The 17,304-nt window shown below is 42.3% G+C and overlaps 1 protein-coding gene across 1 annotated transcript in view; it reads left to right on the top strand.

The window, feature by feature from the left end:
- Nucleotides 1-16,791, top strand: part of utp4 (UTP4 small subunit processome component) — a 27,812-nt gene extending 11,021 nt beyond the window's left edge. The window contains exons 6-14 of the mRNA XM_020509822.2: nucleotides 5,633-5,729; nucleotides 7,339-7,403; nucleotides 8,047-8,169; nucleotides 8,479-8,635; nucleotides 10,619-10,725; nucleotides 11,237-11,332; nucleotides 12,739-12,924; nucleotides 14,271-14,381; nucleotides 16,533-16,791. Coding sequence (XP_020365411.1) covers nucleotides 5,633-5,729; nucleotides 7,339-7,403; nucleotides 8,047-8,169; nucleotides 8,479-8,635; nucleotides 10,619-10,725; nucleotides 11,237-11,332; nucleotides 12,739-12,924; nucleotides 14,271-14,381; nucleotides 16,533-16,649 — 1,059 coding nt within the window. The 3' untranslated portion in view covers nucleotides 16,650-16,791. The remainder of the gene's footprint in view (nucleotides 1-5,632; nucleotides 5,730-7,338; nucleotides 7,404-8,046; nucleotides 8,170-8,478; nucleotides 8,636-10,618; nucleotides 10,726-11,236; nucleotides 11,333-12,738; nucleotides 12,925-14,270; nucleotides 14,382-16,532) is intronic.
- Nucleotides 16,792-17,304: the final 513 nt, after the last annotated feature.

Here is a 17,304-nt window from a genome sequence, read left to right as displayed (position 1 = left end):
GCTGACTTGACCTAGAGTAATCAAACATCTATCCCTAACCTCAACATCCGTCATGTCCCTCTCCTCAGTGAATACCGACGCAAAGTACTCATTTAGAATCTCACTCATTTTCTCTGACTCCTCGCATAGCTTCCCTCCTTTGTCCTTTAGTGGGCCAACCCTTTCTCTCGTTACCCTCTTGCTCCTTATGTATGAATAAAAGGCTTTGGGATTTTCCTTAACCCTGTTTGCTAAAGATATTTCATGACCCTTTTAGCCCTTTAATTCCTCGTTTCAGATTTGTCCTACTTTCCCGATATTCTTCCAAAGTTTCATCTGTTTTCAGTCGCCTAGACCTTATGTATGCTTAGGAGAGTCAGTGGCCGCTTAGATACAAAATTAGCTTCAAACTAAACAGTGAGCTGTGGTAAAAGATTGTTTATCAGACTGGAGAATGGAAAACAGTATGTTCTCGAGTTCATTGCTGGAATCACTGCTTTTTGATGTGTATTTTTCCATCTTACACTAATCAGGACTGACATGCAAGAAACCAGACTTAGGAAGGGAAAATAATTTATATAGCATGTGAAGACTGTGTTGATTAGTTAGAACATAGAACACAGAACATTACAGCGCAGTACAGGCCCTTCGGCCCTTGATGTTGCGCCGACCTGTGGAACCAATCTGAAGCCCACCTAACCTACACTATTCCATTATCATGCATATGTTTATCCAATGACCATTTAAATGCCCTTAAAGTTGGCGAGTCTACTACTTTTGCAGGCAGGGCATTCCACGCCCTTACTACGCTCTGAGTAAAGAACCTACCTCTGACATCTGTCCTATATCTATCACCCCTCAATTTAAAGCTATGTCCCCTCGTGCTAGCCATCACCATCTGAGGAAAAAGGCTCCCACTGTCCACCCTATCTAATCCTCTGAGACTGTAGTTATCGTGGAAAATTAGTAGGAATTGTTAACTGTCAATCTTGGTTAGCTGATTAAACTTAAACCAGGTAGGTATACTCTGATTAGTTCAAGCATTGGCATGGAAAGTGCAACAGGGATTGACATCTCTGTAAACGTTGCAGCGAGGTATGAATAAATTCTTTTTTTCTACACAGAACGTGTGAACATTTGTAGCTTCCAGCATGCATGAATAAGTCATTCTGCAAGTCCAAATAACAATCATAAACTAAAAACTAAGAGAACTGCGGATGCTGCAAATCCGAGACAAAAATACAAGTTGTTGGAAAAGGTATGGCAGCATCTGTGGAGGGAAATCGGAGCTAACGTTTCGGGTCAAGTGAAGTTCTGAGGAAGAGTCTCTTGAGCCGAAATGTTAACTCTGATTTCTTTCTACATCTTGCTAGACCTGCTGAACTTTTTCAGCAATTTCTGTTTTTGTCTCTGACAAACATTAAACTGATTTGTTGCATCTCCATGCTGACAATTATCCAACCAGTGAGCTCTGTCTTCTCATGCTGTTTCAATTAATGCTCCTTCTGAGTCTAGTTTCTTGCATCTCTGTCCTGATGAAGGCAAGATAGAAAGCTTCAACTTTGTGGCTTACTTTTTAACAATCTTTTAAGTTCTATATTACCAAGCAATTAAATATAAATTAGTTAGATATTGGAAAAAAAATGGTAACATTCCAAAATTGGATAATAATAAACTTGGGAGGTATGGCTGTCATTGAGGATAATAACAATTGATTGCAATAGGCCATAACATTAGAATGGGCAGACAAGTATCAGTTGGAACTTAATAGGATGAAATGTGAAGTGAAGCATTTTGGTGAAGCGATAGGGAGAGACTGAATGGGACCATTCTAAAGACTATGCAGCTGCAGAGGAACCTGGGGTATCACGAACCTAGATTGTTGAAGGAAAAATTGAGAGATTGGTTACCCAGGCCGATTGGAATCTTGGACTTCATAAAAACATATACAAGGCACAGATGTAATGCTGAATCTTTACGAAGAACTGGTTAGGGCATAATTAGAATATTGAAACAATTTCCAGTCACCACCCTTTAGCCAGGATGTGAGGGTCTTTGAGGGGGTGCAGAGGAGATTTTCTGTGCTTCTATGTTACTATCCCACAACCAATGGATCAGATTTAAGCACTGACGTCCTGCCACATCCAGTTGTGGATGGTAGTGGTCAATTAAACAACTCACAATGAGAGGAGGCTCCGCAAATATCTCCATCCTCAATGATGAAAGAACCCAAAACATCAATACAAAAGGCTGAAGCATTTGCAGCAATCTTCAGCCAGAAATGCCAAGTGGATGATCCATTTCAGCATCCTCCATGGCCCCCAGCAACACTGATACCAGTCTTTAGACAATTTGATTCATTCCGCTGGATTCGAGAAATGGTTGGAGGCACCAGACAGTGCAAAGGCTATGGGCCCTAACAATGTTCCGGCAATAATATAGAAGATTTGTGCTCCAGAACTTGACGCTCCACTAATACTCAAGAAGCTTGACACCATCCAAGACAAAACATCCCACTTGATTAGTACCACATCCACAAGCATTGACTCCCTCTACCACCAATGCTTGGTAGTAGCAATGTGTAATATCTACAAGATGCACTGCAAAAATTCACCAGAGCTCCTCAGCCTGCATCTTTCAAACCCATGACCACTTCCATCTGGAAGGACAAGGGCAGCAGATATGCGAAAATACCAACACTTGCATGTTTCGCTCCAAGCTGTTCACCATCTTGATTTGGAAATATATCACTGTTCCTTCACTGTTCCTGGGTCAAAACCCTGGAATTCCCTCCATAAGGGGCTTGTGGGTCAACCTACAGCATGTGGACTGCATCAGTTCAAGAAGGCAGCTCACCACCAAGGAGAATTAAGGACAGGCAATAAATGCTGGCCAGCCAGCACTGCCCATGTTTCATGAATGAATTAATTTTTAGAAAACTAGCATGATTCAAAGAATTATGGCTTATAGGTACAAGGTTAGGTTGCTGAAGGTGAGGTTGCTTTGGAGCACGGGAGGGAGGAAATGGATTTAATTAAAGTGTACAAGATTATGATGGGTTTGAAAAGAACAGTGAAGAATACAGCACAAGAACAGGCTGTTTGATCCACTAGATGGCACTGACATAGGATGCCTTTCTAAACAAAAAACTTTTTGCTTCTACACGGTCTGTTTCCTTCTGTTTTCTGCCTATTCATATATCTGTCAAGATGCCTCTTAAATGTTGTTATTGTATCTGCCTACACCACCACCTCTGGCAGCGCATTTCAGGCACTTAGTACCCTCTGTAGAAAAATCTGCCTCTCATATCTCCTTTAAACTTAGCCATTTTTACCTTAAACCTATATCTCCTAGCAATTGACATTTCAACCATGGGAAAAAGAATCAGACTATCCATTCTATCCATTCTGTCCATTCCTCTTGTAATTTTGTAAAGTTCTATCAGGTCAGCCTTAATCCTTTGACATTCATGTGAAAACAAACCAAGTTTCTCCAATTTCTCCTCAAAGCAAATACCCTCCAAACCAGTCCACATGCTGGTAAACCCTCTCGAAAGCCTCCACATCCTTCTGGTAGTGTGGTGACCAGAATTCTACACAATATTCCAAATGTGGCCTATCTAATGTTCTATATGGTTGCAACATGACTTGCCAATTTTTATACTCTATGTCCCTGTCGATGAAGGCAAGCATGCCATGTACCTAGTTGACCATGTTATCCACTTGTGTTGCCAGTTTAGGGAACTGTGGACCTGTATGCCTAAATCCCTCTGTATGCTGATGCTTCTAAGTGTTCTGCCATTTCCTGTATACCTCCCTCCTCCGTTAGATATCCCAAAATGTATCACCTCTCATTTGCCCAGATTAAACACTATCTGCTGTTTCTCTGTCCAAGCCTCCAGCCTGCCTATATCCTGCTGTATCCTGTGGCAATCCTCCTCACTATCCGCAGCTTCCCTGATCTTTGTGTCATCCGCACTTACTGATCAGGTCACCCACATTCTCCTCTAGATCATTTTTTAAAATATATTACAAACAATAGGGTTCCAGCACTGATTCCTGTGGAGCACCGCTGATCACAGATGTCCAGTCATAAAAACGTTCTTTTACCGCTACTCTGCCTCTTCTGTGACTAAGCCAATTCTGCATCAATCTTACCAGTTCACTGCGGATTCGATGTGACTTCACTTTTTGTATTAGCCTGCCATGAGGGAACTTTTCAAAGGCCTTGCTAAAGTCCATATAGACAACATTTACTGCCTTGCCCTCACCAGTCATCTTTGTCACTTTTGTGAGACACGATCTTCCCTGCACAAAGCCACGCTGCCTATCACTAATAAATTTACATTTTATATTTGCATTTGTTTTGGAGCACAGGACATAGAAAATGGATTTACTGAAAGTGTACAAGATTATGACAGGCTTGGAAAAGGTAGAAGATGATCTTTCCTGTTGGCTGATGGTGCTAGGACCAGAAGACACAGATTTAAGGTTTTGAGCAAGAGATGAAGGGAGAATGTAAAAATTACCTTTTTTAAGCAGCTACTGGTAACGTACCAGAACTTGCTGTCTATTAGGCATTGCTTACGGGGTTGGTGGATGGGGAGACATTCAGTGATATCAAAAGGAAACTGGACAGGCACATAACGGAAACAAATTTGTCAGACTGCAGGGATTAAGTGGGAGAAAGAGACTGGCTTGCTCTGCACAGAGCTGGCATTGAGTTGATGAGTTTAATGGCCTCGAGCTGTGCCATTATGACTTTACTTGCGTTGTAGAATGCAGGAGGTCAGACGACAACCCCAACTAGAGTCCAACCTTCGGAGGAATTGTGGAACAAGAAGCAGAATTTTTTTCTCTTTTAGTCCTTCAGGGGATGTAGACACAACTGGCCAGACCAACATTTATTACCCATCCCCAGCTGTCCATAATGAAATATCAACCCCACATTGCTGTCAGTCTGGAGTCACAGTTGGCAAGGATGGCTGCTTCCTTCCCTGAAGGACATTAGTGATGGGCTTATCTGACAATCGGAACGGTGGCTCAGTGGTTAGCACTGCTGCCTGTCAGCGCTAGGGACCCAGGTTCGATTCCAACCTTTGGCAACTGTGTGGAGTTTGCATGTTCTCCCAATGTCTGCATCGGTTTCTGCCAGGTGCTCTGGTTTCCTCCCACAGTCCAAAGATGTACAAGTTAGGTGGATTGGCCATGCTAAATTGCCCATAGTGTTAAGGGATGTGTAGCTTAGGTGCATTAGCCATAGGAAATGCAGGATTACAGGGATAGGGTTGGGGATGGGTCTGGGTAGGATGTTCTTCGGAGGATCAGTGTGGAGTTGTTGGGAAATGGCCTGTTTCCACACTGGGATTCTATGCTTCTATGACAATGGTTTCGTAGTCATCATTAGACTTCTAATTCCAGATATTTATTGAATTCATATTCCACCCTCTGCCATGGCAGGATTCAAACTCAGATCCCCAGAACGTCAGGATCTGTGGACTCATGACCTAGTGATAATACCATTAGGCCATCACTTCCCCATAATAGCCTGAGTGTTACCTGATATTTTGTGGGTAGTGCTTTGTAAAATCAATTGAAGCAATAGGAAAGAGAGGTGAGCAAATTTTTAAATCAATTCTTTGACCTCTTCACAGCGAAACCTAGTCTGTTGCAGCCGGAAGGCGAATCTACTCCTGTTTCAATTCCCAGACCAGCTCGAGTTGTGGCGATTGGGTAGCCCAGGAGGTTCAGGTAAACAATTATGTTTTGTATAGTGTGCTGTGGATAAACAGCTTTTGGAAACAATGCAAATTTAACTTGCTGTCCAAACATAACGAAGAACAGTGTACTGAAGAATTGGAAGTGCATCACTGCACAATAGTGAACCAAAGTAAAACAGCAATATTGCTAAATGCCACTGGTATGGTTGGGACAATGTTAATTCATGTTCTGAGTGCAGTGTTACCATGCTGAAGCCTTGGATTCAGCATTGCCCTGCTGATGCCCTTTTGTGGTGTGCTGTTGCTCTGAGTGCAGTGTTATGGAGGGAAGGGTCTAAGTTACTTAAACAATTATGGAAAGTTTTTTGCATGTTTGGAATTGTAAAATATACAACATAACAGGAGTCCATTGATCCAATCAGGTTTTTGTCAGCCTTTCTTTTAAAAAAGATATCCAGAAAACCATAAACCTGTAAATTTGTCCCTTCATGGATCTATCCACTTACCTTTCAAACTTCTATTGAATCTGGTTTCATCACACTTAAAGATAGCATAAACAAAATCACAACTTGCTGTATTTTTCTTTTCATTCTGTTCTCATTCTTTTACCAACTGCTTTGTACTTGAGTCCTCCAACAATTAACCATTTTGTGTTCTCTATTTGTCAAAACCATTGATGGTCGCTTGTTCTTTTCTACAAAGAACAGTCTTAGCCTTTCTAAGCACCCCTAATCATTGGACTGTATTTTCCTAAATTCTGGTAACTGCAGAATCTGGCAGTTACTCACAGGCACAACTCCAGCTTTTCATGGACAGTTAGCTTCAAGCTTGTTCTGTCCCTGGATTTTATTTCTTTTTCTGAGCTCTGATCTTGCTCAGTAAGATCTGACCCCTACTGACCCCTAGGACTATATAGAGTTCTAACTTCATAAGTATAGCCAACTGCTCTTGGGACTTTGCTCTCAACACATCTACACCGAATGAGCAGCTTTCTCAGCAGTACAGCTAACAGCACTTGCCCTATATTGAACCTGCTTCTGTCTCACTCTCTTTCACTGTCTTCCTGCGTCTGACTCTTCACTAACTGTAACTACTGAACTGTTTTGAGTGACTATTCAAATCCCTGCATCAAGTTTGAAAATAGCTACCCAGAAACATGATATACTGGGTTCCCTGAATTACAATGCTGTTATCCAAGTCATTAATAAATGATGTGAATAACTGTGCATTAAAATCAGTCTTACCCAAGTCTAAAACTTTAGTAGCTGATTCATGCTTTTTGCTTTCAAATGCTATGTTGAACTCAATTGTGTTATGATCACTATTTTGTTGTTGGCTTCTACAATACAACTGGATACAAAGAAACAAATTTCATCAGAGCACATGTCCCATACAATATACACCTTACCAAGCTATACACCTTCAATACACTTAAAGCCTTGAGGTAAGCTTTTGGCTGTGTTAAAAATACAGTTGTCTCTTGGCCCATTTTGATGCTAGTTTCTCTGCTGTGATTCTGGGTCTGTCCAAATGAGATCTGATTTTAATATAGACTTTGCTACAAGTGTTTATTTCCAGTTTGTGTGGACTTGTTTTCATTTCATCTCATGTGATTTTTTTCTATTTCTCATTGTATGCAGGGATTCCTGGAGATATCCTTCCAATTAGCAAAAAGCCAGAGAAGTTGCTGCAATTAAAGAACAAGGTGTGTGGGAGGAACTGGAGGATTTTGATGTTGATATTAGCAGTGGATGTTTTAAACTCTGTCTGTCTGGTCCAATTAGCTCTAGGCTGTACAGCTTTGTGTGACAACTTAATAAACAATGTGCTCACCTTACAGTGACTGATTTCTCCCCTCAAACTGAAGCCAGCAGCGCTCACCACAAGCCATTTGTGCACATAGGGCTTATTGTGTGACTGAGCCCTGATACACTGGGCTCATATGATCACACACAAATTAGGAGCAAGAGTAGGCCATTTAACCCTTCACCATTCAATAAGATCATGGCTGATCTGGAATGTTGCCTGAACTCCACTTTCCTGCCTGACTGTCTTGCAGATTTAATATCTAATTCAGCTTTTTATATATTCAATGACCCAACCTCATCAGCTCTCTGAAGGAACATTCCAAAACTAATGACCCTCTCAGAAGAAATGCCATATCATCTTGATCTTAAAAGGGAGACCCCCATCTTTTGAAACTGTATCTTAAGCTCTAGATTCCTTCATGGGGAAAATGTTCTCTCAGCATCTGCCCTCACAACTCAGGATCTTCTATGATCATCACTCATTCTCCAATGAATTTATACTCCAATGAGTGGTTTTGGTTTGTCATTTTTCGTGTATAGGGTTGTGATCACATACGGTGCTGTGCGCTCTCTCCTTGTGGAACCTGGATTGCTTTCTCAAACGTTTACAGAGTCCGTCTCTATCGAATACAGTATGAAAATGACAGTGTCACAATTCATGCGGTAGGTCGGCTATCCAGGTTTGTAAGATAGGGGTTAGTGGTGGAAGCTGTGTGGTCTTCCTGTGATTTGAGCAATTGGGATGTGGAGGGTGGGGATGGGGGTGTATACGATGTGTGTGTGCACGTGTGTAAGTGAGAGAGAGAGAGAGCGCGAGAGAGGGAGAGACAAGGATGCGGGAGTGAGAGAGAGAGAGAGAGAGAGATCAGGATGCAGGAATGAAATGAGGTGGTGCAGCTGGCCTGTGTATAAATGATTTTCAGTTGCTAACATTTTTTTTAAATCACATTTTGTCTCTTTCCCCTCCTGCAGGCTTCACAGTTTTTGAAGGCACAGCAGCCAGCTCATCAGTTGCTGTTCTCTGCCGATTCCACCAAATTGTTTGTTGCCTTAGATCGTAGTCGTGTTCAGGTTGTGGATCTGGTGATGCTTAATTCCAAGCATGCACACATACTCACTCCCAAATCTGGTGGGTTTTCCTCTTCAAAATGCCACCAATTATTGCAATTAATCGATAGCTTGGCATTCAGATGTAACGATAGTAATCTCTAAACTTGGGCGTAGGAACTTATCCACTTTTTGTGTTAAGTCACTCGCCACAATATCAAGATAATTCCTTCTGTGCAGTTAATTACTGGGTTTAATTCCATGGTTATTAGGATTCTACATTTAATGGACAGGACAATGTCAGGGTTTTCCTATATTGTTCCCAACTTATACCGAGAGACAGTTCCTGAAGGTGTTGACGTTGACTGGGAAACAGATTTGATTTGATTTATTGTTGTCACGTGTACTTAGGTATGAAAAATTTTGTTTTGTGTGCAGTACAGGTAGTTCATACCATAGAAAGTGAATTAGGGTAAAACAACAGAGCAAGAAATACCATGTTACAGCTGTAGAGAAGGCGAGGTCGACATTAAATTTTAAATTTTAAATTTGAGAGGCCCATTCAGAAGTTTAATTACAGCAGGGAAGAGGATGTCCTTGAATCTGTTGGTATGTGTGTTTAAGCTTCTGTATCTTTTGCCTGATGGAAGAGGTTAGAAGAGATTATAACCAGAATGGGAGGGGTCTTTGATGTTGGCTGCTTTCCTGAGGCAGCAAGAAGTATGAACGGAGTCAGCGGATGGAAAGTCGGCTTGTGTGATGGACTGGTTTGTGTTCACAATTCTTTGTAGTTTCTTACAGTCCTAGGCAGAGCAATTGTCCAACCAAGCTGTGATGCATTCAGATCGAATGCATTCTATGATGCATTGATTAAAAATTGGTAAGAGACTTCATGGACGTGCTGAATTTCCTTATCCTCCTGAGGACGTAGAGATGTTGTTGCGCTTTCTTGACCACTGCATCAACGTGGGTGGACCAGGACAGATTGCTGGTGATCATCACTCCCAGGAACTTAACACTGTCAACCATCTCCACCTCAGCACCATCGATGTAGATAGGGGTATGCCCTCCACCTTGCTTCCTGAAGTCAACGACCAGCTCTTTCATTTGCTGACATTGAGAGAGAGAGAGAGAGAGATTGTTGTCTTTACACCACACCACCAAGCACTCTATCTCTTTCCTGAATTCTGTTTCATCATGTTTGAAATCTGGCCTACATTGGTGGTGTCATCAGTGAACTCATACACAGAGTCAGGATAAAATTTGGCCACGCGGTCATATGTGTACAGGGAATATAGTGAGGGGCTGAGTACGCAGCCTTGCAGGGCACCGGTGTTGAGAACTGTCATGGAGGAGGTGTTATTGCCTGTTCTCGCTGAGTGCAGTCTGTGGATCAGGAAGTTGAGGATCCAATTGCAAAGGGTGGAGCAGAACCCTGGGTCTCAGAGTTTGGAGATTAGTTTGCTTGGAGTCATAATGTTGACTACAGCTCTGCCTTCAATGAGTAGAAGCCTGACGTAGGTATCCTTGTTATCCAGATGTTCCAGGGGTGAGTGTAGGGCCAGGGAGATGGCATCTGCTGTGGACATGTTGCGATGGTAGGCAAATTGCAAGGGATCAAGGCATGCTGGGAAGCTAGAATTGATATGAGCCATGACTAACCTCTCGAAGCGCTTCATAATTATGGAGATCAGAATCCACTGGGCAGTAGTCATTGAGGCACACTGCATGAGTTTTCTTTGTTACTGGGATGGTGGTGGTCTTGAAGCAGGTGGGGGCTGAAGGGTGCTGACTGTCACTGGAATATAGTTCCTAAAGGTGCTGACTCTCACTGGGATACAGTTCCCAAAGGTGCTGCTTCTCACTGGGATTCACTTCCTGAAGGTGCTGATTGACACTAGGACACAGTTCCTGAGGGTGCAGACGTTCACTGAATCACTATTTGTGTTAAGGAGATCCTGTCTTTCTTCAAGTGAATTCTTGGTTTACTTGGGTTTTGATAATTTATACCTGTCATTGTGCATTTCATCCTGAATAGCTGTTGAATCTCTTTCGCCTACTGTAGATTCCCTTGAGCCTGTCTGCCTGTTGGCAGTGAGTGCTGATAGCAACTGGCTGGCAGCTGCAAATTCTGACTGTGAAATCAACATCTATAACTTAAAGCAGCTAAAGGTAAGAACCAGAGGCCTCAGGCAAATGCAAATGTCTGGGGCAAGCAGAGGAGCACGCGAGAGGTGAAACCCGGTCAGGCAGGTCGAGGCCCAGATGGTGGTATCGGCTATCAATGAAAATGGGATGATTCCGATGGAAAATCAAGGGATGTGGTTACAAAAGCTATGAATGTTTAAAATGGGAATGGGATGATTCCGATGGAAAATCAAGGGATGTGGTTACAAAAGCTATGAGGTAGTGATAAAGGGTGATGCTGTTCTGGGGGTGTTGCTGGGACTGGGGGTGAGTGGGGGCGTTGCTGGGGTTGGTGCCTGCATACAGAAGTATTCAGGCAGGGGCTATCAGTTATTGACATGGGATTTGAAAAGTAGTAGTGTCTGGAGGGAGGAAGGGGTGAGGCATCAAATGGGAGAAGAAGGGACGAAGAGATGGTGTTGGCTGGGGAGCACAGTGAGGTGTCTGTTGACCAGGCGTGTGATTCTTTGCATTGATGGATTCCTCTTCCTTCCAGAATCACTGCACAGTTCCAGTCTATAATCATCTCCCTACTGCTATTGCCATTAATCCACACACCAACAATCTGATTACTGTCCACACAGATCACCAGGTATGACCCACTGAAGCCAAGTGTATTTAACGTTGCACCTAGCTGTCAGCACTATGGAATAATCCAAACTGTGGATCTTGCTGTCAGATTTCTTTGGAAATTCTCTGTCTGCAAATTTAAAAGGATGAAGGGGGGCAGCACATGTAGATGCAAAATTTAGTAAGAAACAGAAAGTGTTCCCCAGGGGTCAGTATGAGGATGTTGCTCCTTTTGGTATGTATTAATGACCAGGACATGGTTATGTAAGGTATAATTTCAAATTTTTCCAACTCTGAACTCAGAAATGTTTTAGAGTAAAGTAACAGGCTTCAGGAGGACATGGACAATCAAGACAGGCAAGGTGTGGCACATGAAATTTATTGCAGGAAAATATACAGTGATACATTTTGGACAGAAGAATGAGGAGAGGTGATATAATAAAGTGCAAGTTTAAAAGGCTTGCAGCTACAGGGAGACTTGGGGGTGGATGGACACAAGCCTTTGAAGGTACTAGAACAAGTTGGGAAGGCTGTTTAAAAGAAGTCAATGGTATTATTACAGTCAGTAATGATGGCATGAGCACAGAGTAAGGAGTTCAGCTAAATCTTTTCAAAACACTTGTTAGACATCAACTATAGTATTGTTCTAATTCTGGACATAACATTTTTGGAAGAATGCCACGAACATTTGAAGGTAAAGACATATAGGGATCATGGGATTTCTGAATAGAACTGTAAGGAAATTTGATTAACTTGTTTAAAACATTTTAGCCTAAACTGGAGTATTCTGTCCAGTTCTGGCACTATACTTCAGGAAGGATCTCAAATCCTTGGAGAGGATTCAGAGAAGATTTATTTGAATTTTTAAAATTAATTGATGAGATAAGAATGCCACTGACTGAGCCAATATTTATTGCCCATCCCTAGCTGCCCCAGGAAAACGTGATGACAAGCTGCCTTCTGGAACTGCTGCAGTCTATATTGTGTAGGTACACTCGCAATGCTGCTAGGGAGAGAGTTCCAGCATGGCACTACGGGTAGGGGAATTCAGTGGATGTGGAGAGACTGGAAAAGCTGGGGTCATTGTCCTTAGCCTGAAGAATGTTGAGAGGAAATATGTTTGGAGTATCCAACATTTTTAATAAACTGAATAAGGAGAAATCTCCCTGTGGCAGAAGGGTCAGTAGCACGTTTAAGGTTATTCACAAAAGCATCAGAGATGGCATAAGGAAACATTATCTTACACACTGAGTTGAGACCTGAAATGGAAAGGGTGGTAGAAGCAATTCAGTATCTAAGGGAAAAGATTCACACAGCTCAGACGGGAGAGTTGAGAGGTGTTGATGAAAATTGGATAGATCTACCAAAGAGCTGACACACCATGGGGCCGAATCACCGTTTTGATGATCCACGTTTTTATCTCCTCAGATTTTTGAATTCAGCATCAGTGAGAAAAAATACACTGAGTGGAGTCGTGCACTGCAGCAACAGGGATTGCACCAACACTGGCTTGAACGGGATACGCCTGTCACACATGTGACTTTTAACCCTAAAGTGACCACACAGATTATCCTTCATGATACATACATGTTCTGTATTATTGACCAGTTGCTGGTAAGTGCCCTGCCTCCAGCCTTAAGGTTCCCCATAGTAGGCTGATGGAGGAAGTCGCATGGGATCCAGGGTATACTAGCTAGATGGATAGAGAACTGGCTGGGCAACAGGAGACAGAGTTGTAGTGGAAGGGAGTGTCTCAAAATGGAGGACTGTGGCCAGTGGTGTTCCACAGGGATCCGTGTTGGGACCACTATTGTTTGTGATATACATAAATGATCTGGAGGAAGGTATAGATGGTCTGATTAGCAAGTTTGCAGATGACACTAAGATTGGTGGAGTAGCAGATAGTGAAGGGGACTGTCGGAGAATGCAGCAGAATATAGATAGATTGGGGAGTTGGGCGGAGAAATGGCAGATGGAGTTCAATCCAGGCAAATGCAAGGTGATGCATTTTGGAAGATCCAATTCAAGAGTGAACTATGTGGTAAATGGAAAAGCCCTGGGGAAAATTGATGCACAGAGAGATCTGGGTGTTCAGGTCCATTGTACCCTGAAGGTGGCAACGCCGGTCGATAGAATGGTCAAGAAGGCATACGGCATGCTTTCATTCATCGGACGGGGTATTGAGTACAAGAGTTGGCAGGTCATGTTACAATTGTATAGGACTTTGGTTCGACCACATTTGGAATACTGCGTATAGTTCTGTTCGCCACATTACCAAAAGGATGTGGATGCTTTGGAGAGGGTGCAGAGGAGGGTCACCAGGATGTTTCCTGTTATGGAGGGCGCTAGCTATGAAGACAGGTTGAGTAGATTAGGATTATTCACATTCGAAAGACGGAAGTTGAGGGGGGACCTGTTTGAGGTCTACAAAATCATGAGAGGTATAGACAGGGTGGATAGCAAGAAGATTTTTCCCAGAGTGGAGGACTCAATTACTAGGGGTCACAATTTCAAGGTGAGAGGGGAAAAGTTTAAGGGAGATATGGAAAGTTCTTTATGCAGAGGGTGGTGGGTGCCTGGAACGCGTTGCCAGCGGAGGTGGTAGAGGCGGGCACGATAGCGTCATTTAAGATGTATCTAGACAGATACATGAATGGTCAGTGAGCAGAGGGATACAGATCCTTGGAAAATAGGCAACAGGTTTAGATAGAGAATCTGGATCGGCGCATGCTTGGAGGGGCGAAGGGCCTGTTCCTGTGCTGTAATTTTCTTTGTTCTTTATCAGAACCCCCTCCCCAGTCCCAGCCAGCAGATTTTGTATCCTTGTCTTCAAGAGCTGATCTCCTGACCACCCCTTCCCTACACACACCTTCCCCATATCCTCGCCTTGCTTATTTTGCTGTTAGACTTTGGGATTCTTCTGGGATTAACTTCTGATGATTTTTTTTATTTCCCGTCAGCGTCTTCCAAACGAACAATCAAACCTTCATAACCAACTGACCCTGAAACGTCTCTCTGGAAAAGCCCGCAAAGTTGAGGAACATGCATTCAAAATTTGTAAGAAATTCAAGGTAACATCTAAGGAATTTGTACAGCGTTACTGTACAGAAACTGGCCATTCGATGTTTCATATGTGAGCTGCTGTTGTCCCCTACATGTGCCATTGAGTCCCCCTTTAACACTTTTACAGGATGGCCAACAATCCCAGATCTGCATTCAGTCCATGGTTTTGACTTTCATAAAATCACAGAAGACAGGAGCAGGAGGAGGTCACTCGACCCTTCGAGCCTGTTCCGCCATTCTTCACAATCATGGCTGATCGTCCAACTCAATAGCCTAATCCTACTTTCTGCCCATAACCTTCCATCCCATTCACCCCAAGTGCAATATCTAGTCGCCTCTTGAATACATTCAATGCTTTGGCATCAACTACTTCCTGTGGTAGTGAATTCCACAGGCTCACCACTCTGGGTGAAGAAATGTCACCTCATCTCCGTCCTAATTGGTCTACCCTGAATCCTCATACTGTGACCCTGGTTCTTCCCAGAATGTGATGCCAAAAACTGAACAATACTTCAGATGAGGACTACCTATTCATTGTTAAAGTCTTATCATAATTTACTTTATCAATACTTTTCTTACTTTGTCAATTATTGGTAAAGATCCTGAATATTTTTTTTTTCTTAAATCAACTTGTCCTGCCACCTTCAAGTATTTGTGTGTACAGCTTCGGATCTCTCAATTCCTTCATCCCTTTTAAAATTGAAACATTAGTAGCACTCTCACCTTTGAAAGTTATGGGTTCAATTCTCTTCTGAACTTCAGCACAAAGGTCTTGGCTGACTGTTCAGTGCAGTTCTCAGGGTGGTTCTGTCTTTTGAATAACGCTAAAGAGAAATCTCATCTGCTGTCTTATATATACATGAATGACAGAATTTTGAATGAGAACAGAGATGTTATTTCTTATCTTGGCCAATAATTATCCCTCAATCAATGCAACAAAAATAAATTATCTGGTCATTATCACATTGCAGTTTGTGGGATTTTTTGCTATGCACAAATTGGCTGCCACATTTCCAATATTGTAATTTAAAATATTTCATTGGTTATAAAGCATTTTAAGATGATCTGAGGATGTGAAAGACGGTGGATAGAGAGAGAGTCATACAGCATAATGGGAGTTTATCTTTCCATTTATTTTGTATTGCATCTTCTAATTCCTGTTGAAATGAATCACTTCTCAACTCTTAACTTTTACAAGCCATATATCTACCTAAATCACCAATCACTATTTTAAAAAATTTCAGGGTATATGGTGTCACTTACTGGGCCAGTATTTATCGCCTATCCAATCTTGCCCTTGATAAAGTAGTGTTGAGCTGTCATAACTGATGCAATCTTCCTAAAGTCTCTTGCTAGCTTGTTCATGACATAAGACTGAGAAATATAGTAGTTTGCAGCCTTGAACTTATGTCATGTATATACTTAGGTCATTAATATAGATCAAAAGTTGAAATAGTCCTAAGTCGTAAACTCGCTGAAAGACCACTGTATATTTCATGCTCCCTGCCCGCTCCACTTGTGCACAGTTGCACATCAATCTTTAAGGGGACTGTTTGATGCAACTAATGGGCCACGCAAAACAAAAATTTGTAAGCCCAAATTTCCTCAGTTCTAATAACCTTAAAATTTCTAACCAAACCTTTCTAGTTTTGAGGTTTCACAAACTAACTCCAACTGCTGATGAAGAGCTATCTGGACTCGAAACGTTAGCTTGGTCTCTCTCCCCATGGATGCTGCCTGATCTGCAATGATTTCCAGCATTTTTTCTTGGTACAGATTCCAGCATTTGCAGTAATTTGCTGCTCTAACCAGCTGGAGATTGGTATACCTTGTGTTAATGCATTTGTGTTGAGGAGTTCGAGAATAGTACTCTCCATCTACTTTCCCTTTCCCACCTGCTGACTCAATGTTCCACACTAAACAAAAGGGAGAGAGTGTTGGGAACTGAGGTCCATTACAGACGCCACCCAGGGTCGTTCTGAAACTAAGATACAGTCATGGTCTATAGACAAGCTGATTCTGAGACAGACACAAGCCGAGGAAATGGTATTTGTCTTGTTTTTGTTTTCATTTGCTCTGGGGTATGTTGTTTTGCATCCAACTATAGATGTGTTCCGCATATCGTCAGATCCCCTGAATGTTATCTTCTCTCTTTGCAGCCTCTGATGCATGTTGAACTTCTGTTTGATGGTTGTCTTGTGGTGGTGGAACGTCCTGTGATGGAGATCAATGCACAACTGCCTGCACCTATCCGACAGAAGAAATTCGCCACATAAATGAATTGAGTTGCTGTCGGTTCCTTTTTGTTACTTTTTTTCAGGATCTTTCAGATTGCTCCCTAGATTGTCCTTTAAACCTTACAATGGAGTTACAAACTTGTAATGTTTTATTTGAAATAAATGCTGTGTCAAACTTAAATAAGGTGTGAGGCCACTGGCAAATATTGATTCACTTTGTCTTCCCACTTCCCACAAATGGTCTGTATTTAGTCTAAATGAGCAAGGACACACAATCAACCCTGAATGACCTTTCAATCCTACCAACGAAATTTCTCCAAGTGACCTGTTGTATTACAGGATGTTGTGGAGGAATTGCTAAGTTCACCTGTTCTGTCACTTAAAATTAAGCCACCTCACTGGATTTGTATGTACACTTTGTCCTGTATTCCTGCTGTGCCCAGTTACCACTCTGTGCAGCACCTAAATTAAAGATGCAGTATGAATCCATTATTGAAACCTGAACTCTGTTTCCATACAGATCATTGCACAGCAGTACCAAGCTTATGGAATGAAGCAGCTGAGTCATGATCAAGATGTGTGAGTGAAATGCAGTTTTCCCTGTAAAGTGAATCCAGACTGTCCCTTTATTCATTAACAGAATGAGGGCATCACTGGCCAGGCAGCATTTATTGCCCATCCCTAATTGCCCAAA

Source organism: Rhincodon typus, chromosome 15 (assembly GCF_021869965.1).
Source record: "Rhincodon typus isolate 14 chromosome 15, sRhiTyp1.1, whole genome shotgun sequence".
NCBI lineage: Eukaryota > Metazoa > Chordata > Chondrichthyes > Orectolobiformes > Rhincodontidae > Rhincodon > Rhincodon typus.
This window is presented reverse-complemented; position numbering and strand designations above follow the sequence as displayed.